The sequence below is a fragment of the Capricornis sumatraensis genome, chromosome 7, assembly GCF_032405125.1.
Source record: "Capricornis sumatraensis isolate serow.1 chromosome 7, serow.2, whole genome shotgun sequence".
NCBI lineage: Eukaryota > Metazoa > Chordata > Mammalia > Artiodactyla > Bovidae > Capricornis > Capricornis sumatraensis.
The window spans coordinates 104313359-104339775 of record NC_091075.1 but is presented as its reverse complement, the minus strand read 5'-3'; the positions used below and the strand labels follow the sequence as shown (position 1 = coordinate 104339775).

The 26417-nt window shown below is 44.9% G+C and overlaps 1 protein-coding gene across 1 annotated transcript in view; it reads right to left on the bottom strand.

The window, feature by feature from the left end:
* Positions 1-26417, bottom strand: part of AFF1 (ALF transcription elongation factor 1) — a 175996-nt gene that overhangs the window by 87394 nt on the left and 62185 nt on the right. Inside the window, exons 4-5 of the mRNA XM_068974980.1 lie at positions 8369-8492; positions 7053-7973 (exon numbers count right to left, since the gene is read on the bottom strand). Of these exons, the coding sequence (XP_068831081.1) occupies positions 7053-7973; positions 8369-8492 (1045 nt within the window). The remainder of the gene's footprint in view (positions 1-7052; positions 7974-8368; positions 8493-26417) is intronic.

Here is a 26417-nt window from a genome sequence, read left to right as displayed (position 1 = left end):
GAATTGGATTAGATTCCCTTCTATCATGGGGTTACTAGAACCTGCCAAAGTTCTCACACATCGATCTGAGTGGTTATTTGAATAGTGTCAGTTTCTAACTAGATAGTTAAGGTCCAAGAGGACAGAAATCACCTGGGGTTCGCCCACCACTGTAACCCCGTCCTCAGCACCAGGCTTCCCATACACTAGGTGCTGAAGATATATTAAAGTACGGAACTAATGATGGGACATGGGAGGAGGGGAACTTAATACGATGAGTGATGCATCAGCAGGGTATACACCATCGACATAGCAGAAGTGAACCTCTTAAGGGGTTAGATCATTTCATAACGGGGAAGTTCCTCTTTTCAGGGTTTAAGATAGTAAGAGAGCTAAACATGAAAGTAGGGAAGACTGTATGCACGAACGCAAAGTGAATCATTATCACAGTTTTCCACTATGGATTACTCCACACTACAAGGCTGGCAGTTTACTTAAAATGGAAGGTGTAATTTAAGAATCGCATACATTAAGGTAGTCCAACAATGAATTCACAGCTGCAGGTGACACCTGAGTCTTGAAAGGAGGTTGAAGGATTCGGTATCAAAAAACGTTCCCAAATGATGTCATGAGAGGCCACAGCGAAGAGCAATTGCTTTGCAGAAATGAGAAACTCATCAGATTTCAAAGCCAGATTTCTCTGGAGGGGAATGACGTAGGACCATTTGAGGAGGTAGAAGCACAAGCAAATTTAAACTGACAGTAGACCTTGCTGGGTTCCAGGGACTTATTTGCACAAATTAAGATACTTGAAATATTTACACATACACATCAAACCTTGAGTGAAAAAAAAAAAAGAAACCTATCATTTCCCCTCATCTATAAGCAGATTCTCACATTTCCAAGATGATCTTTGATTTTTTTGTTTCCAAAGACCCAATAGGACCCCATTTCCTCCCACCCCTGAGCTTGCCACAGGTTGCAGAACTGACCCAGGGAGGGCCTGGTTGTGCGCCTCTTCAGCTGCACCTGCCTGGTGCAGACTGCACCAGACTTCAAACCCTCACCACACATAAACACAGCCCAAATTGATTTCCAGTGCTAAGATGAGATTTCTTTTGTGTTATGATTTCCATTCACCTTGTGTGAAACTTCCAGGATTTAAGCTATGTATGTCAAGTGGTTCAAAATGGAGTTCCAGTGTCCAGTGTGAACTTCTGTATTAGTTGTTTTGAAAAGTCTACCATAGAGTCATGAATGTCTTAAGAGCAAGACCATGACACCCACAGATAAATTCCTTAAAATGAGCCCACTGAGCCAAGCAACTGAAGGCTCTCCCCAGGAGGACCTGACTCCCCTCCTGAGAGCTGGTCCCTGGCTGCTGGAGGCTCTGTCCCAGCAGATGGCAAATTCTGCTCATGCTTGTCCCGAGACCCAGGGCTGAACCAGAGGCCACTGCTCACGCTAAGATGCTGCCTTTCTGGACTTCCTGGAGTGGTTTGTCATCCCCTTTCCTGTTTTCCCCATGTGGCTGACCTGTGCCATGTGCTATTGAACACTGGTTCCATTTCATTTATTTCCAATCCTGTGATTCTTACCCCTCCACAAACACCCAGTCTTAACATTTTCTCTGGGCTGGTCTACTACTGACCATGGTCAACGTGTCCTGTCTACCTAGATTCTGAACAGTATCTCAAACATAATGTACAATCTACCCAGAGCTCCTGGTTTTCTCTCCAAACCTATTCGGCCCAGGTCAACTCCATCGCTGGAGCAGGTATCATCTCACCATCCAAACCCTTCTAATAGGCCTTCCTCAGGACTTCCCTCAGAGAAGGCAATGGCAAGCCACTCCAGTACTCTTGCCTGGAAAATCCCATGGACAGAGGAGCCTGGTAGGCTGCAGTCCATGGGGTTGCTACGAGTCGGACACGACTGAGCGACTTCACTTTCACTTTTCACTTTCACTCACTGGAGAAGGAAATGGCAACCCACTCCAGTGTTCTTGCCTGGAGAATCCCAGGGACGGGGAAGCCTGGTGGGCTGCCGTCTATGGGGTCGCACAGAGTCTGACACGACTGAAGTGACTTAGCAGCAGCAGCAGCAGCAGCAGGACTTCCCTGGTGATCCAGTGGTTGAGACTCCAAGCTTTCAATGCAAGGGACAAGGGTTCAGTTCCTGGTCGCGGAACTCTAAGATCCCATTTTGTTGCAAGGCACTGCCCCCACTCATCCCCCCCAAAATAGATTCTTCCTTGATGTCTCACTTTCACTCACACCTCAAGCCCACTCACATCCCCATTCAATCACAAAGCCCTGCCCAATATATCTGGAATCTCTCACCACACCCACTACCGTTATCCTCCTCCAAGCCACCGGCATCTCCTAGCCCCACAGTCTGACCTCCCTACTTTGGTCACCTTTGTTCCTCCAAGCCGTTCTCCACCCAGAAGCCAGAGTGAGGATCCTTTTCAAAAATAAAGAAAGTAGATATATCATTCTTCTGCTCAAGACCCTCTCCAGTGGTCTCCAAGAATATTTTTTTGGTGAGGGAGTATAATTGCTTTGCAATATTGTGTTCGTTTCTGCCGTACTATTAAGTGAATCAGCCATATGTGTGTGTGCTCCGCTCCCTCTTGACCTTCCCTCCCACCCCAACCCACCCATGTAGGTCACCAGAGAGCACCAAGCTAAGCTCCCTGCGCTACACAGCTGCTTCCCACTAGCTATGTTTCACAGGATAGTGTGAATATACATCAATCTTAATCTCCCAGTGCACCCCACCCCTCTTCCCCTCACACATCCATTCTCTGTCTGCATCTCTATTCCTGCCCTGCAAATAGGTTCATCTGTACCATTTTTCTAGATTTCATATATATGTGTTAATACACGATATTTGTTTTTCTCTTTCTGATTTACTTCTCATTCTGACTTGGTGGCTCAGATGGTAAAGAATCTGCCTGCAATGTGAAAGACCGGGGTTCTATCCCTGGGCCGGGAAGATCCCCTGGAGAAGGAAATGGCAATCCACTCCAGTATTCTTGCCTGGAGAATCCCATGGACAGAGGAGCCTGGTAGGCTACAGTCCATGGGTTGAAAAGAGTCAGAAACACTGAGAGATATCTTATTTGATTTTCTTACTTTGCTCCATGCAGATTTAAAACACAGAAGTAGAAAGATGGTAGAACTGAGAGTTCAAGCTCTGGCTCTGCTACCAACTAAACTGTAGCAAAATTAAGTGCCTTCACCCTTCTATGCTTTATTTGCAAAAGGCTGTAGGTTTAGTCATAAAATTCTAATATTCTGAATCCAGTATACAATGTAACATGCCTACCTCCGCTTGCTCCAATTCTCCCTTTCAGTAAAATGTCTGTTTCATAAGTCCTGCTCCAGCCCAAGGTGCATGCTTAGGAACATTCCCACAGAAATGCCTTGGTTTTTCTCTCACTCTCATTTGTTCACTTCAGGTAAAAAAGCACTAGAAAGGAATCTCAGCCTTCCATCTGGGCAGTTCCATCTCTGAAGTGGCAACTCTACAGCTGGAAGGCATCCACATGCAAAGGCAGAGTTCTGGCTGTACCCTCAGATGGGTCATTTCAAGCCACTATACATCTTCCAGTTGACACAAAACTAAAACCAATATGCCCAGAGAAAAACCCAGCACAGACTGTGTGCTCTGGCCTCTGTTTAGTCAGAATGTTGACCCTGTGATAATTTTTTTCCCCTGTAGGATTTTAGGAAAGACTAAGTTTTAACCGTGAGCATGACTTATCCCAGAAAGGAATACCATCTTCTAGGAGAACCAACTAAAATATACAAACTCAGTGTTTCCCACGAAACAGAAGGACAGAAATTAGTAAGAAACTCATATCTGTGTACGTGGTTTGAGAATAAAGGACTCCAAGCAGACACGATGACTTTCCCATTTAGGTCCATTTTTAACAACACGGTTTGATGGAAGCAGTAGGGAAAGGGGAACAAAGAAACAAACTGCAAAACCCTCACGCTCAGAAAGCCAGGAAAGGAAACCTCCTCCGACATGCCTTAGGACAAATTCAGCAAATAAAGGAAAACCACTTAGCCATGCCCATGTCCCTTCCCGAAGCTCTATCAACAGCCAACTTCCCCTTCCACCCTGGTATTCTCTTGTGCTTCTGCACCAAGGCCACAAACAGCCCAAGAGGTTGCTTATTTTCTTGTTCTACATTCAGAATTTACCTGCTCTGGGGTTAGCTCTCTGCTTTTATTTTTTCCTGTCCCCCAACCTCTATGCTTTTCTTTGATTCACCAGAATACTAAAATTTGAGATTTTTAAATCCAATCTATATGTCTTAAAAACCATAAAGAATTGTCATCTTATTGGGTCTATGAACAGAAAATAAATGGTAAGTCTGTGAAATGCAAGATCTTACTTAAAAGAGCTAAAAACAAATCTAAAATCTAGCCAGAGAGCACCAGTATTCCTGCTCCCCAGACTGTTCCCTTCATTACAAGTTCTTTGCCCAGAGCCCTCCATCTGCCCAAGCCTCAGTTCCATCCTCCCATGCCACCACACCACCCAGGGGCTCCAAGACAGTTGGCACCACAGCTGCCACTGGCCTGAAAGCGCTGCTCAGAGGCCAGACAGAGCTACTAAGTTAAAATGGAGGCTGACTACAAACACAGGCTGAATTTACATCTACTCATTTGTTGATAGCAGATCAAAAAAAAAAAAAAAAAAAACCAACCAAACAAAATCCCGTTCTCTTATCACCAAACCTATGGAGGATTTTGTTCATTCCGAACGTCTACTCAGAAAATATGCAAGAATATGTACACTTATGGCTGATTCGTTTTGTTTTAAGGCAGAAAACAATACAACCCTGTAAAGCAATTACCCAATTAAAAAGAAAATATGCAAGGGCTATCTAATGTGCTCCTATGTTTGAAATATGTATTAAGTCCAAGGAGCTTTAAGACCCTGGAGACATCTCGACTGGCCTTATCATTTTTTTTTTTTTTAAACCAATAAAGCAAAACGTTATCTGCCATCCTCTCACCTAAAAAGTCTACAGGAAAGCCTGCTGGCTGAATTTACATGGGCTCACAATCTTAAGGCTGAAGTTTGAGACTTTCTCTATGTACCTAGTAGCAGACAGTTCTTGAATTATGTCATGTGTGCAGGCCGACCTTCACACTAGCCTGCCTTCTCTCTGGGGCAGGGACCCACCCTGGGCTTACCCATATGACTGGGCATTTGGTAGACAATGCAAATATTTGTTAATTTGCCTTAAAACTGTTTTAAAGAAAATTTAGTTGCTTAGTTTTCTTTTGGAAGGAAAAAAAAAAAGTCAAATTGTCCCCTTAACTTTTTTTTTAAAAAACTAGGAAAATATAACAGACTTTATTTGATAAAAAAGCAAAGAGAACTCCAATACGTTCTTTCTGAATTATAAGGAGGGCTGATTGACCATAGGGGTTTCCCCGGTGGCCCAGTGGTTAAGGATCTGCCTGCAGTGGAGGAGATGCAGGAGACACGCGTTCAATCCCTGGGTCGGGAAGATCCCCTGGAGGAGGAAATGGTAACTCACTCCAGTATTCTTGCCTGGATAATCCCATGGACAGAAGAGCTTGGCAGGCGATAGTCCACAGGATCACCGTGAGTCAGACATGACTGATCATAGGAGAGCAGACCTCTCTCCTTCTCCACCTTCATTCTCTGTTCTTCCCCACCACTCATCCCAGCACAAAATGTTCAGTAAATGCCTCACAGCAGTGAAGGTGTGTAACTCGTCAGGTTAAAGGGAAAGTTCTGCCATCTTGGTCATTTCTACCATCCCCTCCGCCCACCCCCGACCCCCGCCATTTCTAATTTTTCTTCGACCCGAAAACCAGTCACATTTCAAAGATATCCAGAGACACTCCACCTCAAGAGTTAACTGTGGCCAGAACCCTAACCTCTTCTAAACCAAAAGCTGAAGTCACAAAGAAACAGATTTTCCTCCTTCAAGATACAGGTTATCTTTCTAGCTGAGGATCCTGGAGTCTTTTTCTCTTTTTTTTTTTTTTTTAACCTTCCAACACTACGTAAAACTGGTATGTGGATGTGCACAGCCCCACACACATGTCTTTGGGCAATGGATATGCAAATTAGAATGTTTATACATGAAACTGAAGCACAGGTTTTACCTTAACAGATAAGTGCTAAAATAGACTCACTTCAAACATTTCACTTTGAACTTGAATAACTGGTGCTAATTTGGAACTGCAGTGCTAGAGCGGGTGCTCTGATTCTCCTCATTCAAGCACCACACTGCCATTTGTCAAAAGAGCAGAAAAAGGAATTTTTTTCTTTGTTGAAAAAGACTGAGTGTTTTGCTTTCGTCAAAAAGCCATCGTTGAATAACATTCTGTATTATATCTGTGACTCACTCTCAAATGAGATGTCACCACACCCCCACTCTTCTTTTGTAGGTGATAAATAAAATCGAACAGAAATTTAGTTTCAAAGTTTCTTACAATTTACAGGGAACAAATCTTGAAAAATTAATACTTTGCCTTCAACATTCTGACCTCTTGTTTTCCCTTTTTTATGGTTTGGATCTGAGGAAAAACGAACGGGGGCAGAGGATCTATCAACCAGAACAATTTTTTTCTTTATATTTTCTTTAATGAAGTCAGTGCCACACCCCCGCACCACAAAGTCAAAAATATCAAATACAGCTCAAAACCTTTCTGAAACTTTCATGATACAACTGTCCTCTGCCTTGACTGGGTTGTGGGTTGTACGGGCATATACACTTGTGAGATGTACACATTTTTCAAAACAGAGTAAACGGTCCTCTAACCATCTCTATGTTTTACTGTGTGTAAATCACAGCTCAATAAAAGGATTTTTCAAAACCTCCTACAAATCACATTTCAATATCTGTCATCAGTAATCCACCTTGGACTTGAGTTTCCTGTGTGCCAGCAAGATCCTAAAGCCAGGAAGGAATCTCCCTCTACAAAGGCCACAGACACCCCTGCCCTGAAAACTACCCCCTCAAATCTTCCTTCCTGCAGGAATCGCCCCAGATATGAACTTCCACTCACCTCAACTGACTGAGAAGGCATTTTCAGCTTTGTGAGCTTGGCTTTGGCAGGCACTTTTAAGTCTGATTTCTCAAAAGTCTGCTGCCGGTACTCCTCCGGCAGGGGTTTCAGTTCAGGAGACTCGCTAGGAGCCTGGTCTTGACCGTCCATGGGCCGGACATAAGCCGTGGGCTTTTGCTGCATCACAAGGCTTTTTGAGGGGAGAGAGGGCGGGGGGAAGGTCTGAGAAGGTGGCTGAGGAGGGGCTACCCCAAGGCTGGCCACTGCCACTGTGCTGTCTTGAGGGGTCTCTTTATCATGCACCTTTATGGCTAGGTCCTTGGGAGACTTGGCCAGGCAGTAGCCTTTATTGCTACTGCTACTGCTGGGAACTTTGCCGCTTCCTTGCGTCCTGGGAGCAGTCTGCTGGTTGGAATGTACAGGTGACAAAGGGGGGACTGGGGAAGGCAAAGAGAGCAGAGGCGAAAGCTCCCTCTCCGGAGCGGAGTCTGTTGTCAAAGCACAGTGGTCTCCATCAGCCCTGCGGTCACCCTTTTTGTGATGACTAGAGCCATACCCCTCCTGACCGAGGCGCTCTTGGGTCAGGTGCTGGCTGTCTGGTGGGCCATAGCTTTTGGCGTGGAGACTTGGCATTGGTTCCATTCTTGGCTGTGCCATCCTTGGGTGGTGGCTGATGTTACCATCAGGAAGTGGTCCACAGGCAGGAGTGTTAACGGGCTGGTGGTGGACACTGGTGTGGAAGGAGTGGGGTGGAATGCTGCCCCCCTTCTCAGGAAATAAAGGGTATCTCGGCTTCCCCAGCCTACTTTCGGAAGCATCCAAGCGCTGGGGGTGGGACTTGCTACTAAGGAACTCCTTCATCTCTTCATAGTCTCCCAGCATGTTCTGTATCCGACTGGATAGCTCATCACCTTTCTCTGTCTGAAAAAAAAGAAGACAGCAGAGTTAGATACTAAGGGACAAAGGGAGAAGGGAAATCACCACTTAGTAAACCACATTACAAAATGCCGTTAGAAAAGAAACATCTCAATATAATGTGTAACACAGAATTTAACATGCAACTTTAACTCAATTCCCCTGTTGAGAAGCCTGCCATGGACAAATATTACTAAATACAGGAGACGAACATTACAAAAGAAAACCACAAACTTTGATCATTTTGATTAATGAGGTTCAGAGGACTTTTATATTTTGTCTTCAAAAACAACCTTCAGGATAACTGTCTTATTTCCACAGTTGCAACACTTGTTCAGACTCACTTTCAACACAAAGTCAAACATGCTGATAAATCAGACTTTCCCGTATTCAAGAAATACCTTGTATGGCTCTCCAAAAAGGGGGATCTTTTCAGAAAATGCCTCTTTATCTTGGTGAGCTTCCTGGTTGCGTCTTTCCTTCTCTCTAATTCGAAGTAGGTTTCTGTCTTCATTGTACAAGCTGCTTCAGACGCCACAAAAGAACACAAACAAAGTTTATCAGTATCCAAGCTTTGCTGCATACGCACGTTTGTGAGGGAGGCAAGGACAGCTCAAAAAGCTGTGACAACAGAGAGCGGATTTAAAGAACGCCCAAGGGACCTCCCCGGAGGTCCAGTGGCTAAGACTCCAAGTTCCCAATGCAGGGGGCCTGGTTCGATTCCTGGTCAGGGAAACAGATCCCGCATGCTGAAACAAAGAGCCCGCATGCCAAATAAACAAATAAAAACAAATCCTAAAAAAAGAAAGAAAGAAAGCCCAAGTGTTTCATCCTGCTCCTTGATTAAGGCCACAGTCAACTAACTGGCTATGACCCCCCAGCTCTGGTCCTGGCTCTGGAAACCTAAGCATTCATTTTGCCCGCCTGCCTTTGTGGCTCAGGACTGACTCCAAACGGAACAGACTTTTATAGTCAGTGGGGGAACTGAGACAAGATTAATGATATTTTTGCTTCCAGTCTGCAAAATAGCAGGTAGAGGTGGAAGCTTTTCATCTGAAGAAGTCAGCAGGATGTGAACTTTAAAAAGGCTGTTTTCCTGGATCAGTATTATACATTTTGGAAGATTAAAATCAAACGGCTTATTTCATAATTAAAAGATTACCAGGCACCCAAAACAGCATTTACTTTCTTTTCAGCCCACTCTCCTGGAAGTGTCTTAGCATGTAAACCTGAAAAGATAATTTTTATTTCTCATTTCAAGTGTCAAGGATGGGAAAATCCGATTTTAGATGTCAGCTCTACCACGGAGAAACCTATAATCTGATGGCCCAACTTAAACCACATAAAAATGTATCCTGAATCATCAGCCCTGGCACCAAAGGGGTTAAGATCTGTCAAACAAATCACAAAAAAACGGAAACCTACAAGACTGCAGTTTTAGCGTATAAACCAGAAGTGGGCTTGCCTTAGGTCGGAACTGAGGTCAGGCCATCCCAACCCCATGTGTGATATGTAAGAATAATGAAAATAAGAACTGTCAAGGAGGCGTTTTCCCTGGTGGCCCAGTGATGAAGAATCCACCTGTCAGGTGCAGGTAACATGGGTTCGATCCCTGACCCGGGAAGATCCCTCGTGCCTCGGAGCAAGGAAGCCCGTCGACCACAACTACTGAGCCTATGCTCTAGGGCCCGGGAGCCACAACTCCTGGAGCCCAAATGCCCTACAGCCCGTGCTCCACAACAAGAGAAGCTACTGCAATGAGAAGCTCACGCACCACAGCTAGAGAAAAGACCATGCAACAAGGGAGACCCCGCACAGACAAAAGCAAAAAATCTAGGGGAAAAAAAAAAAAAACCTATTGGAAGACTTCTGCCCTCACAGCCGTGTTTTAGCATATCTACTGAAACCCCAGTTTATTATCTGAATAAATCAAAAAATATTCAGCTGTCTCTCCAAGGCACTGGGTGCCTCACGAATTCCAGCCTTGCTGTTGGACACCCTCCTCTCCACCCCCTTCTCGGCCTCTCTCAGGACTTCTCTGATTTCCCTGACCTGAGCCTACTTACTGGTCTCCCTGCCTCCCCTCCACTGCACCCCTCTAACTTAGCCTTCTTGCAGAAAGAAATCAGACCTAAAGCTCTGGTTCTCATGTCACTACCCATATTTTAAAATAACAAGTGTTCAATGGTTCTTTGCTGCTACAGAATCAACTCTCAACCCTTGCTTTGGCATTAAAAACTTCCCCGTGATCTACATCGACCCCAAAAATGGCCTCGCTGCCTGCCAGCTGGCGCACCATGTGCATTCTACCTGACAGCCTTGTCCATTTCCCAAACACATCTGGTCAAGGGCACCCTCCTGTTCTAATCCCCCCATCCCCAGAACCCTCTTTCACTGAAGGATAACAATTCTCCCAGGACCAATGTACCCACAAAGTATGATTCTCCTGCAAATCACCTCTATATTCCAGGCACACCAGACTACTCCCTGCTCCTCAGTGATACTGTGGACTTTGATGCTTTCATTTTCATTACAGGAATTTCTTTTGCTTCTCTCTCAACCACATACACTAGCCCCGATTTCCAACTACCAGCAACTATCTGGAGTGACTCCAATTTCACCCACCCTCGAGGCTTCCTCCAATCCACCTGACGATACAGCATGTGGTTCTCCCTTTCTTTTCCCCTTTCCCCTTAAAAAGAGGAAGACCCATCATAATAGAACCTCCCATATTTTTCTGTCTCCTGGTGCTAATGCAGAGCACTCTGCATAAAAGCTAAACACTCAATGCTTTTTAATTTAAAAATAGTCACTATGCTTACAGTGTATTACTTGTAACTTTTAAAATATAACTCTGACAGACACATGTAAGAACAGTGTTTAAAAAATTATAATCACTAAAAAATGACTCTGCTGTTTCTATAGGCTTTCAATCTATAGGCTGGGGCGGGGGCTGGAGGGGGTGGCATGGCAGGAGCTAACCTACCTGGTTGAATTCATTGGGATGTAGTAAAGAATTGCCTGCTTGGACCACGATAGCACAAACTTTTCCTAGATGATGGGGTATTTTAATATCAGATTTTAAGAGAACAACAATGTGAATATTTATGTGAGTCAATGTATGGAAAACTAAACCAGAAACTGGTTTCTGGAGTCTTCTTTAATAAGAGTTTAAACCTCACACACGTCAGACAGACGTATTTCTGGGTGACAGCGGCATAATGGACCTTTTAGCCACTCAAGAATTTCTCCAATTGTTTTATGATTTTGGTGATCCTTGTTGGCTGAAAAACAACAAGAAAAAGAACCATGTAGCATCAACATCCAACTATGGGAGCCAAGTTTAAGAGGGTTGATGAGAAAGTAGCTTTTCCTTCAAACTTGCTTCACGGCCACTTTGTTTGCAGGGAGGATTGGGGCATATCACAAGTCCTCGGTACAATCTGAATTCCCAAGGTTCTCTTTTGCAAAGCTACCTGATACAGACACCCTACACGGGTGCACAGAGAAGGGGAAACAGCTCTGCAAGGCTGTCTGCTTTGCTATTCTCCTCACAGAGGGAGTTCTCCCTTGTCTGATTCTGCTGGTTACATCAGTGGAGTTTCTAGAGCCTGATTTGCTTATGAGTGTTCACAGCCCGTGGCTCTGTTATAAGAGTTCTGCCCACTTCTGAGTAATTGCTACCTTTGTCTTAAAAAAGGGAACCCTAAATGACAAAATTCTCAGTCCTGGATTGAACACTGAGCATGGGTAATAGCAGTGCCTTAACAATGTAGGCTGCTCAGGGTCCATGCTTACGTTTCCTGTCAATTGCATGCACGTGAAGGCAAGCTACACTGGTTTACAGTTACAAAGGCATTTTAAATCGATTATCTCAGTCTTATCTCAGCAGTTAAGTGTTTTTACCGTGCTTCTAGATTTTTATTCCAAAATAATACAAGCTGCTACATAAATAATAAGAAGAACCTGATTTTACAAAATTCCTAACACTGGCTCATGATTCAAAAACTGAGGCGCACACCTACTGGGAAGAAATTCTACTAAAGATTCTGCTTAAAGGTTTTACTTCATTAATTTAAAAAAAAAAAAGGTTCAAAAGACACACCCAAATTTCATTGGCAGACATATGTAATATTATAGCAATTTTTTTTCTTTAGGCTTTTAAAAGACTTTATTGGGCGCTTTTCCCCCCCTACGTCAGTTTTGAGATGAACTTTGAATGTTTTTTTTCTTATTCACCATCACCCTTCAACTAAAAAACCCCAAAACAGTGAGGTGGGGAAAAGCCATCCCAGGTGTCACCGGTAGGATGAGTTTTATGAAGTCTAAACTTGGTGAGAGAAAACTCACTCTCACCCACACTGTCTGCTGGGCAACTCCCTCTTGGGTCTTGCTCACCAAGGCCCCTGGCCAGGGCAGAGGAAGGCAGAAAAGACAGGAAGTGACCAGCCAAGACAACACAGGGCAAACTGTGAGCCCTCATTTTTCTAGAATGTCTACTTTCTTGTAACTAACAGGACTTTGTCAGTCATACCGGTGGCTTTCTGGTTTACTCGGCTTTTACTTATTAAGTTTGCAGCTGGAAAAGACCCTGATGCTGGGAAAGATAGAAGGCAAAAGAAGAGGGGGCAGCAGAGGATGAGATGGTTGGATGGCATCACTGAGTCAATGGACGTGAACTTGAGCAAACTCCAGGAGACAGTGGAGGACAGAGGAGGCTGGAATGCTGCAGTCCACGGAGGCACAAAGAGTGAGACAAGACTTAGTGACTAAACAACAATGAAGTTTCTAGTGGCTTAAGGAATGATTTGTTAAAGTCATCGGACACATTTTCTCATGAATATCTTCTTTTTCTTGGTTTCCTGTTGAAATCGGGAGAAGTTTACATTTTAAAAACATTAACTCAGTAAGTAACATGAGTAAACCATTGTTCAGCATCTTACACATCACTGGTTTTAAACCAAGGTGCAAGCAAGGAGGGGGTGGATGGAAAAATTTTAAATGAGGGGATTTTAGGAAGCAGTAAATGTCCTACGTGATTCATAAACTCTGTAATTACCTTTGAATAATTACAAGTTGACTACCATTTCTCTTAATTAAAGGTGGCAGTTATTCCTCTGGCATGAAGTGGGGGGAGGGATGCATTCTTGCTCTCACAGGATCACTTTATCCCTACATCAGTCTTGTTAGACTTGATCACTATTCACATCAACTGCCTTACAGCTGGTCCCTCGTGTCTGGAGATGAGAAACTCTCAGACTTGGAGGGACCATAGGAGGCCATTTCCTATGAGGGACTTGAGCATCCGGGGAATTTGACGTCAAAGGGGGTCCTGGCACCACGCCCAGCAGACACCAAGGGACAAGTTCCCCTTCACTGATTTCTTCACAGCTCTTTGTGAAGAGGTACTCAAACTTCAGTGAGCATCAGAAGCACCCGGAGGACTTGTTCAAACCCAGACCTCAGAGACCTGCCCCCAGAGTTTCTGACTGAGTCAATCTGATGCGGCACCTGAAGCCTGCACGTTGAACAAGTTTCTATGTGGCTCTGGAGAGTATGAGAGAGCACACTCTTCAGGGGCTCTATAACTGCTTCAGGCTCACCCAGAGAAATAACAGTGAGGCTGAGAGGGGCAGAGCCAAGGACGGCCCTCACTTAGCACAGGCCAATCATTGGGCACTGCTTTAGGGACACTGCGTCAGTCTATTTAATATTCACAACTGCTCTGTGAGAAGGAGACATTAACTCTGTTCCCCAGGTAGAAAAAAAAAAGGGGGGGGGGTGGTTCAGAGATGATCTTGCTATCATTAACATTAATATTAAAATTTAAGTACAGGTCACCTGACACCAAAGCCTGTGCTCTGAATTACTGTTTAGCTAGCAAAGCTTCCGGAGAAGGCAATGGCACCCCACTCCAGTTCTCTTGCCTGGAAAATCCCACAGACGGAGGAATCTGGTGGGCTGGAGTCCATGGGGTCACTAAGAGTCGGACACGACTGAGTGACTTCCCTTTCACTTTTCACTTTCATGCACTGGAGAAGGAAATGGCAACCCACTCCAGTGTTCTTGCCTGGAGAATCCCAGGAACGGTGGAGCCTGGTGGGCTGCCCTCTATGGGGTCTCACAGAGTTGGACACGACTGAAGCGACTTAGTAGCAGCAGCAGCAGCAGCAGCAAAGCCTTCAGGCTGCTTTCATCTTCGCAGAACAAGAAGGCATGCTAAAGCGTGCTAATTTACAACCACTCATAACTCCTTACCGGGCTTCCCAGGTGGCTCATTGGTAAAGAATCCACCTGCCAATGCAGGAGACACAGGTTCAATCCCTAGGTTGGAAAGATTCCTCGGAGAAGGAAATTACTACCCACCTTCAGGATTCTTGCCTGGGAAATCCCATGGACAGAGGAGCCTGGCGGGTTGCAAAGAGCTGGACACCCCTGAGCACAACTCACTGGAAGAGACCCTGATGCTGGGAAAGACTGAAGGCAGGTGGAGAAGGGGAGGCAAAGGATGAGACGGTTGGATGGCATCACTGACTCGGTGGACATGAGTTTGAGTGAGCTCTGGGAGTTGGTGATAGACAGGGAAGCCTGGTGTGCTGCAGTCCATGGGGTCGCAAAGAGTCAGACACGACTGAGCAACTGAATTGAATTTAGCACGCATCACACATAATTTCTTATAATCCCTTAGTCTCAGAGGTACATATCAACAATGTGGGTATTAGGCCTGCCGGTGGAGCATCTTGGAACCATAAAACACATATGTTCATTCAGTTAAACGTATTCACACACGTCTGTCCCTGCCTAAGGACCCAATAAGTGGGCCCTGGGAATGGGAGGAGAGGGGAGGGATGGAAAGGAGAAAAAAGAGATGGTGGAAGGGGGAATGACAGCATGAAGTGGCTCTTCAAATTATAAAATCTGTGCTACAATGCTTATGTTAGAGCCTTTTTTAACTTACAGAGTTAAGGTCACTGACCCCATAATAACCTCTGGATTCTCAAGTCATCTCTAATGTGTTCAGGGGCTCTTTACGTTAATTTCTTTCAAGAACAGGCTTACTGTAAATAAACTTGCACTAAAGTAGCCATTATATGCCCGATCCTGGGCTCCGTCCCATTAACTTCTGGTCGGCTGACCTAGGCCATGTTCCTAGGGCCTCAGTGCCAGCTTTCCAGTCAGCCCAGGAGTCCTCACCTGGGGGGGCGAGAAACAAGTCACATGGTGATTAGAAGCGGTTGACTGCATTCGAAAACAAGCCCACGTGCTGAAGTGCCCCTAGGGTGGGGGGTGCAAAGTCTGACCATCCAGCAGATATTCATGAGTTCCATCAAAAGCGTGTAAAAACATTCCTAGATAGGGAATTACTTAGCAGTAGCCAAGTTCTTGGGGCTTCCCTGATGGCTCAGTGGAAAAGAAGCTGCCTGCCGATGTAGCAGACGCCGGTTCGATTCATGGGTCGGGAAGATCCCCTGGAGAAGGAAATGGCAACGCACTCCAGGATTCTTGCTTGAGAAATCCCACAGGACAGAGGAGCCTAGGGGGCTACAGTCCGTGGGGGTCCCAAAGAGTTGGACACGACTGAGCGACAACAAGCACCCGGTTCTTGGGTCACGCACTACTGTCCACTGTCTGAAAAGGTTCGACGCGGATGTCTCAGAAAGATTTCTGCAAAATGCATTAAACCACCTCCTCTACCGCATTTTTTTTTTTAAATTAAATGAACTAGAAAGACTGCCAGAGGAAGAAACCACAGGCTTTAATTTCCAGTGCCTGGCGAGAGAACAGTGACATATGAGATCCACAAGCCATTGCTAAGGTGGGCTGCATCCCCGCTGCGCTGACAGAATTCCAGCCCTCTCCATCAGGAAGGAGCCCAGGAACCCGAAGGAAGCTGGGAGAGCCAAAAGCTGCCAGGCTGCACTCACTTCCAGAGAGGTTGGGGAGACCCCTGAGGAAGTCAGAGCTGCCCAGTCAGCACCCAAAAGCAGCCACTCGGTCAACCCCACACTGAGGCCTGTCAGGGCCCACTGACTCCCACTTTTCAAATGCTTCTCCTTGGGGGTCTGGGCCCCTGTGTTAGAACACGAAGATAGAAAAAAGAAACCACAGCTCCTGAAGGACTGGCAAGAAGTGAGCCCCCTCCTTCTCGCTCCCTGGCACTAAAAGAGGGAAAGAGCCTGCTTAGGTGGAAGAAGGGGATGGAAGACCTGCGCTGGGCCTGGGGTGCCAGGCGCACTGCCGTCGTCTGGCTGGAGGCACCTTCCCCAGCTGAGCCCACGGGCCCTGCTGCTAATCTAGGTTAGGCACGCAGGGGGCCGAATGCCACCAGGCGCTGCCATGGCAACTCGGCCCATGGGGCAGGCCGTGCACAGCTGACTACCCATTTATCACCCTTGACTGGTCACTTCGCACAGACCTCCCTGTGATGGATGTGACCAACTCAGGTTGAAAGGTTTAATTCTCCCTCGGAGGACAGAGCACTGTTTCTCCTGTGTATTTATCTTCCTGGGTGTCGAAGAGGGAAATCCGGAAATCGACAGGGTGCGTTCATTCTCGAAAGGAACGAGCCTCCTCACTGTTTTGCGAAGCTCTATGCCGTTCTGATTCGAACATACAAAGGACAGAGCAAAACGCACAGAAAACAGGCGACTCTGGTTTAGAGAGCAGAGACCTCTGTCACCGACGATGGGCAAAAAAGACAGCAGGCTTGGGTGCTTACGCGTTGTGTGAGTGACTTTTGGGGGTTGCCCAAAAAGGTCGTTCCGATTTCTCTCTAACATCTTACACAAATATCCAAATTTTTTGGCCAATTCCATTGTTTGAAAGTCACCCCTATTGACTTTTCCAGTCCATCTTCTGACCCCCTTGTTTCCATGTCCGATATTCCTACAATCCGGGGATCAGAGAACAGTTTGAATATCTCGCTTTACAAACCAAATGTCCAATCTTTTTCTTGTCCTTAAACCATACCATAAAGACCTTTTTTTCCCCCATAAAGACATTTTAAAGTGAGAAATCAAAGTGGCTCCACGTATTAAGGTAGAAGAAATTTGGCCTCAAAGAAAGAAGCACGTTTTCATCGCCCTCTCTGCGTACGTGGAAGAATTCACAACAGGCTTTCTCATAATAAAAATCACTCAGCTAAACTTTGCAAGGATTTCCCCTTCATTACCTCTCCTACCACTCAATACACACAATAAATACAAAGAAAAAAACAAACAAAAACAAAAAAAACAGAGACTTAATCCTAAAAGAAAATCTGTTTTTATATTTTAAAAAATCAGTATCAGCCAAAGTGAAATGACAAAATAGTACGATGTCATAGTTGTTTCCCTGGAAAAGCTCCCAGGGGATCATCTCAAGCTAACTGCTCACCACAAAACACTTAGCCTCATTAAAATACTGAAAGAGCTGCATGTATTTCCATTTTGCAAAATTCAATCAACCTTTAAGATACTTTATATACCTTAAAGGCACACTCTGAGTTTTGAAAGCCTCGGATGGGCAAACTTGGAGGGAAACAAATGACTCAATCCACTTCTCTGATAAGAGACATGCTAATTTACTTTTCAAAATGAATCTGCTGAGAAAAAAAAAAAAAAGGAATCTGCCAGGTGCTTCTGCAGGCACGCTAATGTGGAGCAAAGGTCTGAAACGATACACTTTACAAAATTCTATCCAGAAGGAAGACCAGATCAGGGTTGGGAGGGGAGGGGAAGGGGGTAGTGTTTAGGAGGTAGCGGGGTAGGGTTTAGGGAGTATCTTGCTTCAAAATTCTGTTTTAACGTGCTTTTCACAATGCAGTATTCATTAATCACTGTATAATTAAAAGTTCTAATTAAAACCAAAAGAACCGCATAACCGTATAACAAATCAAGATCAACAGTAAAGAAATACTGGGGTGGTGACCTTTTTGGCAATAACCCCTCCCTTTGCGTGAATGCTAAGTCGCTTCAGTTGCGTCCGACTCTGTGACCCTGTGGACTGTAGCCCACCAGGCTCTTCTGTCCATGGGATACTCCAGGCAAGAACACGAGTGGGTTGCCATGCCCTTCTCCAATAACTCTCCCTGGAACCTCTGACAACTCACTTTGGATCCTTGTGTAAGTATCAGATAATGCTAAATAAGCATTATAGATGCCTCCTCATAAAACTGCATTGAAGACTGTTTCAAAGTTCAAACACCAGCAGCTGCTATTTTTCACTTGGAGTACTGTCAACTATAACCCATTTTGTGCTTAATAAGTCATAGAGGGAATTCCCTGGTGGTCCAGTGGTTAGGACTCCAAGCTTTCATTGCTGAAGGCCCAGGTTCAACCCCTGGTCGGGGAACTAAGATCCTGCAAGCCCTGCAGCACAGCCAAAAAATAAAAAGTAAATAAATCATATAAACATATTTTGAGGGGCATTGTTTTACCCTGTAGATGGGAAAGAATAGGAGGCTGCCTTTCTCACTAAACGGTCTTAAAAGGGGTGTGGGGAAAAAAAAGGGGGGTGGGGGAAGCCGTATGGGAAGGGAGGCACTGCCCCAACCAAAGTGGGATGAGGGGCGAAGAGACGGAGGGGCTAAGGCACCCCATGATATAGTGCACCAAGCCCGTACCTTCCAAACACATTTTAAAAACAAAAAATAGTACTGACCGAGGAAGGCCATCATTGTCAATGACACAGTTACACAAACCATACCACGGAAAAGAAATCACTCCCAAGCTCGAAGATTTTAACGATGCATATCATCCAGCCATTAAACTTTTTTAGTGTTACTTGAAACGAGAACAAATCTTCCTGTTACTGAAAAATTTCAGTAAGCTCAGTCTCTAAGAAGCGTTCCCTAAAATGCCAGCAGTACTTTGCCGCTGCTGACTTGCTAAGTCGTGTCCAACTCTTTAGTAACCCCGTGGACTGTAGCCCACCAGGCTCCTCTGTCCATGGGATTTCCCAGGCAGGAATCACTGGAATGGACTCCCATTTCCTTCTCCAGGGGGTATTCCTGACCCAGGGATTGAACCCGTGTCTCTTGCATTATGCATTAGCAGGCGGATTCTTTACCACTGAGCCACCAGGGAAGCCCAATAAAGTATCTGTTTTTAATGTTACTTGAGAACATGTTTCCCTGGTAGCTCAGACGGTATCCTGCCGACCCAGGAGACCTGGGTTCGATCCCTGGGTCGGGAAGATCCCCTGGAGAAGGAAATGGCAACCCACTCCAGTATTCTTGCCTGGAAAATCCCATGGATTGAGGAGCCTGGTGGGCTACAGTCCACGGGGTCGCAAAGAGTCAGACACAACTGAGCAACTTCATTTTCACTTTCTGAGAACATGTTACTAACAAATTTCAGAAAACTTTGTCTCTGAGCAGGGTTCCCTAAAATGCTGACTGAGAGAGAGAGAGAGAGAGAGAGAGAGAGAGAGAGAGAGAGAGAGAGAGAGAGAGAGAGTGTGTGTGTGTGTGTGTGTGTGTGTGTGCGCGCGTGCGCTCAGTCATGTTCGATTCTTTTGTGACCCCATGGACTGTAGCTCGCCAGGCTCCTCTGTCCATGGAATTCTCCAGGCAGGAATACTAGAGTGGGTAGCCATTCCCTTCTCCAGGGGATCTTCCCAACCCAGGGATCAAATCCAGGTCTCCTGCAATGCAGGCAGATTCTTTACCAGCTGAGTCACCTGGGAGGCCCTTGACAGAACTTAGCTGAAGTCAATTGGAAGGACACACAGAAAGTACTCCTGGCTCCAGGCTCACTAGAGAAAAATCTGCCAGCTGACTAGTTATTTACGTCTCTCTCTTTTGTTATAAAGACCACTGATCTGACCACAGATCAGAGCCCCTCTGACAGCCTGCTGGCAGGCCCTGAACATTTGGCACCCATCAGACACACGGGTAGAAGCTGCCGGCGGTTCCACTGCAAGTCTGGTCTGTACTAGGACCAACCAGAGCTCTGGCCTCATTCCCAGGCCATTCTTCTTACACACTCAACTGACCATGAAGGACCACATCACATACCTATAAAATAATGAGGCTGGTCAACGTCTGTATCATTACAGCCACAAATTAAAAGAATGCTGTGGTCACAGACTAGGAAAGAATGCAGACAAGCAAGCTTAAAAAGTTCTGTTTTGTTTTTAATGCTTGCCTCATTTAATTCATACTCAACTTAAAAAAAAATGTCTGGGACATTAAATCAATTAAGCATCCAAAATTCAAAAGAAGTGTTGTGTGGACTTCCTCACGTCTCATCCTGGGCTTCCCAGCTCCACAAAGCTGCCTCTTTCTTAAAAATCATGAATCTGATCTCATTCTTCACCCCTTTGATAAGCCTTCTGAGCCTACAGGATTAAAGCTGATAGGTGGGTGTGCCAAGCAACTCTTCACTACTTGGCCTCTACTGGTAAGCCTCAACTCTCATGGACCAGAAAAAAAAACCCTTTCCGCCTCCTGCCTCACTTCTCAACCCTCTGGGCACAAGAACTGGGAGAAAGCACAGTCCTCCTCTCTCTGCCAGTTCCCTAATGAACTCCTAACCTGACTTTTAAAGCCTTCCAAAATATCACTGCCTCTTGTCTCAACCTCCACTCTCAACCTCCGGCTGTGAATGACTTCTTTCTCTGGGGTACCTCTGTTACTGCCAGCCTGCCAGTGTTTACGTTTACAAAACCAAGAAGAACTGTGTATGTCTGACAGGTGTCCCCGATTCGACTGTGAGCTCCTTAAAGACAAGGACTATACCTGAGAGCTTAGCAAAAAGTGATGCTTAATACACATCTTTGGACTTCTCTGGTGGTCCAGTGGCTAAGACACCACAGCCCCAATGCTAGGGGCCCAGTTTTGATCCCTAGTCAGGGGGCTAGATCCCACATGCCTGCATTCGCCTGGCACAGTCAAATAAATAATTTTAAAAATAATGCATCTTTGACTAAAGTGATTCTCTCCCAGGCATTACTCAGTTGCAAACAACCCAGAATTCTGTGGAATTCTGCCAATCTTCCTTATTATTTGATGACAAAATATGATTCATGGTCTGATACCTAAAACCAATTCTACCAGACTGTTGTACCCATCAAATGACTCAACCTAGAAGGAAACTGACATCATTCTTTCCTAGACCAGCCATGAAAGCTGCCTGGGTGAACACTGTATGTTTATCAGCTAATGTTACAGGTTTTATGCTTTAATTAGTCATAAAAGTATACTACACCAAAGAGGGGGGGGAAAAAAAACTTGAGTAACATTTATAGCAAATACGCATTTAATTTTAAATGAACAAGAGTCAGAATAAGCTGTCTCTAGGAGTAAAACAACAGCAACAAGAATCCCACAAGGAGAAACCTCTCAATGCAGCTATAAATTAATCATGGGGAAAACAAAGAAAATACAAGATCTAGAAAAGATCATTTTAAAACACCAATCAGAGTCTGTGACTTCTTCCACTGCTAAAGCCCCCCTCTTTAGGCTTAGCATTCAAGACTGAAATCCTGAAGCCTGGCCTGGATGGCTCCATCCCCACTTTCTCTCAACTGCTACCTCCCAGACCTACTCCCTTCCTCAAGTATTGGTTGCTCAGTCATGTCCGTCTCTTTGCAACCCCATGGACTGCAGCCTGCCAGGCTCCTCTGACCACAGAATTCGCCAGGCAAGAATACTGGAGCGGGTTGCCATTTCCTTCTTCAGGGGATCTTCCCGACCCAGGGATTGAACCTGCGTCTCCCACACTGTGGGCAGATTCTTCACCATCTGAACCAGAAGGAAAGCCCCCTTCCCCTCCCCAGGCCCTTCCTTAACTACCAGCCATACCAAACTTTCTCCATGCCCAGGAACAGGTCAAGCTGTGTGTTGCTGATCCCAGTCTGGGTGATGGTCCCTAGGGCTGAGGACAATGTTGTCAGTCATACCTTCCAGCGTTTGTCAGCTCCTCATAGAGGTCCCAGGCCTAAAAGCCTGCTGTCCCAGCCCAGCAGGAATTCTCTAGCACTTCACCCTGCTTTGTCTCTTTTTATCACTAAAACTGTCTTGTCTCTTCATTTTATCAGTTTAACGCTGGCGCCCCATCCTCACCTCCATGACGAATGTAAGCTGTAGAAGGCTAGTCATCTTATCCCTCTTGAGCCTCCCTCGGTACACCCAGCACTAACCCATTACGCTGAATAGATACTGGTTGAGAGGAGGGAAGTCTGTGTACAGATGCAGAAGCAGTAGTGGATTCTTTTTATTTTTAACTTAAAATCACAGAACTTGAACTTAACAGAAGCATTTCGAAAGATATTCATTTTTAAAAACTAGGCAGTTACGAACAGCAACTTCTAAATGACTGATTAATACATCAAATTTTCAAGTACCATATACTATAATATTAATAGAAAATGATATAATTAATTTCCAAATTCATCTTGTGTTTCATGACATGGCTAAAACGTCCCTGAAGGGATTTTAAAGAAGCAACTCTTCTTTCAGATTATTCAGGAGCAAGTTATTTTTTGTTTTTTGTTTTTTTTTAAAAGAAGAGACTACTGTCATAAGAAATCAAGCATACTAAATAGATACCTTTTGTCAGAACAGCTTGAGCACCAGGTAATTCCTAACACACAACCAAACTGGACAAATCACCTCCTACAGAACAGCCTGGAAAATGGTACAGGATCTACCATTCCAAGAGGAAGAATCCCTCCAATGACTGAACTTCTAACACACATTCCAGAAAACCAATTGCACCGCATGCGATAAGAAGAACCGTTTGAAACTGGGCCAGTGTACCAAATACAGCTCAGCCAGAACAAACGCTCAGGGTTGAGACTTGCTAACCAACAGCAAAAAGCAACAGGAAAAGGCTTACACTTGGAAAATGAAAGGAAAAGCAATGTCTGGGTATTGATAAGAACTGTGGAGCACAATGGGATAGTAAGGGAACCGGCAAGATGCAATTTATTACTCTAAAGAAGAAAGTATTAAGAAACATTTACTCTTTAAATGAGTACACAGAGAACCAATAAGTTTTTCAGTTACTGAACCAACCTCCCCACGCCCTCAACTGTAGGGGGTCTTCCTCCATCCATTTAATGAAGCCCATTCCATAAAGGGAGAGGATCTCGAACACTAAATTCAAGGCCTCTCCATCCCCTCATCAACATACAAATTCTAGTAGAAGAAATCACTGCCAATTATATTGTGCTGGCCAAAAAGTTTTTTGGGTTTTTCCATACCATCGTTTGGGAAAACCTGAACGAACTTTTTGGCCAGCCCAATTATTTTTAACTAAGCCTAGTTAAAAAGGCTGTTGTGGGCACATATATGAAGAACGCGATTTTCTGAAAAAGACTTAAGAAAGTTTTCAGGCTCCAGCAATCACATGGAATAAAAAAAACACATGGCTGTCTAATCTTACTTGCACATTACCAGATGACAAAAAGTGTAAGAATAAAGTGTTCTATCTGTGTTTTTACAGAACCATCAGCACTTTTTTTCTCATTTACCTCTTGACTTAGAATTCTCTCTCCTTTTGGTTAACTGCACATATCACGCTTGTTTTCACAGAAAGAAAGCTTAATGTCATAAAAGCTAGAGGCAGTCTCATTATTCCATTTCGTTCCCCAGACATTTTAAGAAGGAAGAACAGGGCAATCATTATAGGAGGAGCAAGCTGGAGACGTGTGTTGGTATTTTATACGGCAGCAAGCAACAATTACATGTTTCTAAATATTCTCGTTTTCACCCTCACCCCGGCTCACCTCCTTCCACCCGCTATAATTGGCATCACCTTAAAACTAAACAGTCAGTCATTGTTTTTCTGGAGAAGTCTCCCTTCATTTTGACCTCTGCTGAGCAGTGTTATGAGCCTCACAAAGCTTGTTAGGATTCTCTGGGCTGGACTGTGGCCCAGCCATGAACATTTATATTCAGACTAGATCATCGCTACCAATGGGCAGCTCACGAGCATAAACCAAAGAATACTTTTCCAACTTAATAAAGTCTCCGGCCACCTTCTTCAGTGCTAATAAATGAGGATTTGAGAGCTCAATTATTTAAAAAAGAAAATTCCACTTCAGGATTTTTAGAGTCGATGTCCTTTATAAGGCTTTAACATTTTCATTTTTAGTCTTTTCATTTTTGAAAAGCAGAGGTTAATATATCTACTGGGGCTTCCTAGGTGGCTCAGTGGTAAAAAAGAATCTGCTGGCCAATGCAGGAGACTCAAGAGATGTGGGTTTGATCTCTGAGTCAGGAAGATCCCCTGGAGTAGGATATGGCAATATATCTACTGGAAGGAAATAACAAGTCAACATTCAAAATGACCAGACACACTGATTACACATTAAAGACCTCTGATCATAAAATATTTCCTTCAAACAGAATTGCATGTAAAATATATGCCACCTGAAGTTATCTAAGAGCACGAATGCACTTATCTGTCTATGGGTTTCTGCAGTCTGATTTTAAGATCTTAATCCTCACAGACTGGTAACAGAAGACCTCTTTGTTTCCAGCAAATATTGACTCCTCTGTGCTAGATGCAGGGACAAAAGAAGTAAGGAGGCCACAATTTATTTAGGGGGAGAAATACAAAAGGGGGAACCACTGAGAGGCTGGTTACAAGTGCCAAAGAACAGGGAAGAAAAACACCAGTCTAAACGCAGGGGCCTTGGATGATTTAATTAGAGAGCACTGACATCTACGACTTCCCCGGGGGTCCAGTGGCTAAGACTCCACACTCCAGACACAGAGGGCCAGGTTCGAGCCTTGATCAGGGAACTAGATCCCTCACGCTGCAACTAACAGTTTGCCTGCTGCAACCAAGATCGAAGATCCCGAGGGCTGCAGCAAAGACCTGGTGCAACCACATTTTTTTTTTTTTTTTACAAAAGCAGTGACATCTGAGCTCGAAGGATGATCAGAAGTCCACAAGAGGAGATGGAACCCTCTCCACCTCCCTACTGAGAAAGGGGACCACTGGCCATGGGGTGTTTGCACCCACCTCACCTCATTCCCCAACTCCAAATTTCTCACAGGAAGAGGTCAGGGAACACTGGGTTATTCCTGGGGGGCGAGAGTTTTCTGCAACCATCCTCCCACTGGGCAGGCCTAGGCCTCGGCGACCTTTCTTAGGGCAACAATCCCCTGCGGGAGAATATGGCCTGCCGGCCTTCCTCACTATGAAACAAACCATCTCAAACGCCAAGCACACCAAAAACTCAGTGTCTGGAGAAGGACAGAGTTTAGAACGTCAAAGTTTAGAATGTCCATGGACTTAACTGTGGCCGCAGAGGATCACAGAAATAATAGGGATCACTCTTTCCACACCCTTTTTCCCCCTCGAGACCCTAAAGAGAGCAGTTAGAGCACCAGCCCCTGTTACAGAGCCTCCTCTGCCAAGTCTGGTCCGATTTCCTAAGGCAAATGATTTTACTCTATTTCCATGACCGCCAATGTATCCTTCTGTTTGCTGAACCAGCAGTCACAATTCCAGGGCTGAAAAAGCTCCCTAGTAAATTAAAAAGAAAAATTAATTGAACATCCCCACCCCAAACTTTTCTTTGGTTTCTTAACATGATTAGCCCAGAAATTTCCGAGTGGAATGTAAAATTAATGAAAGGAAACTAGGGTTACCAGTGGCAAGGGAAAGACTTTTTTTCAAACATTCCTGTTCAACATTAATCAACGTTTAAATCCCAATTCATAAATGTACAATGAGCAAAGATAGCAGGAACAAAAAGATGAATTAGACAAAGGGTTGGCAAACTGTGGCCTGTGGGCCAGTGTGGCCCAGCTGCCTGTTGTTGTAAACATTTACTGGAGCCCAGCTCATCGGTTTACATATTGTCTATGTTGCAGAGGTCCTGAAACGGCAGAGGTGAGTGGCTGCAGAGGTCCTGAAACAGCAGAGGTGAGTGGCTGCAGAGGTCCTGAAACAGCAGAGGTGAGTGGCTGCAGAGGTCCTGAAACAGCAGAGGTAAGTGGCTGCAGAGGCGGGTAGAGGCAGCCAAGAATGCATGAGCAGTAAAGCCTAAAATGTTTGCCATCTGGGTCTTTACAGAAGAGGTTTGTCAACACCTGAATCCTAAGAGAGAAAAATAAAGGGTGAATTTTATAAGTTCATTTTGGGGACTTTCCTGGTTGGGAAGATCCCCTAGAGAAGGGAAAGACTACCCACTCCAGTATTCTGGCCTGCAGAATTCCATGGACTATACAGTCCATGCGGTTGCAAAGAGTCGGACATGACTGAGAGACTTTCACCTTTCATGTACCGGTTGTCCAGGGGTAAGACTCTATGCTCCTGATGCAGAGGACACAGGTCTGATCCCTGTTCAGGGAACTAGATCCCACATGCCACAACTCATAAAGTTTCAGAGTTCATGTGTGGAAACTAAAAAAAAAGAAAATAAAAAAATCCTGAGTGTTGCAACTAACACCTGGAGCAGCCAAATAAATACATAAATAAATACTTTTGAAAGTAAAGTGCATTTTTG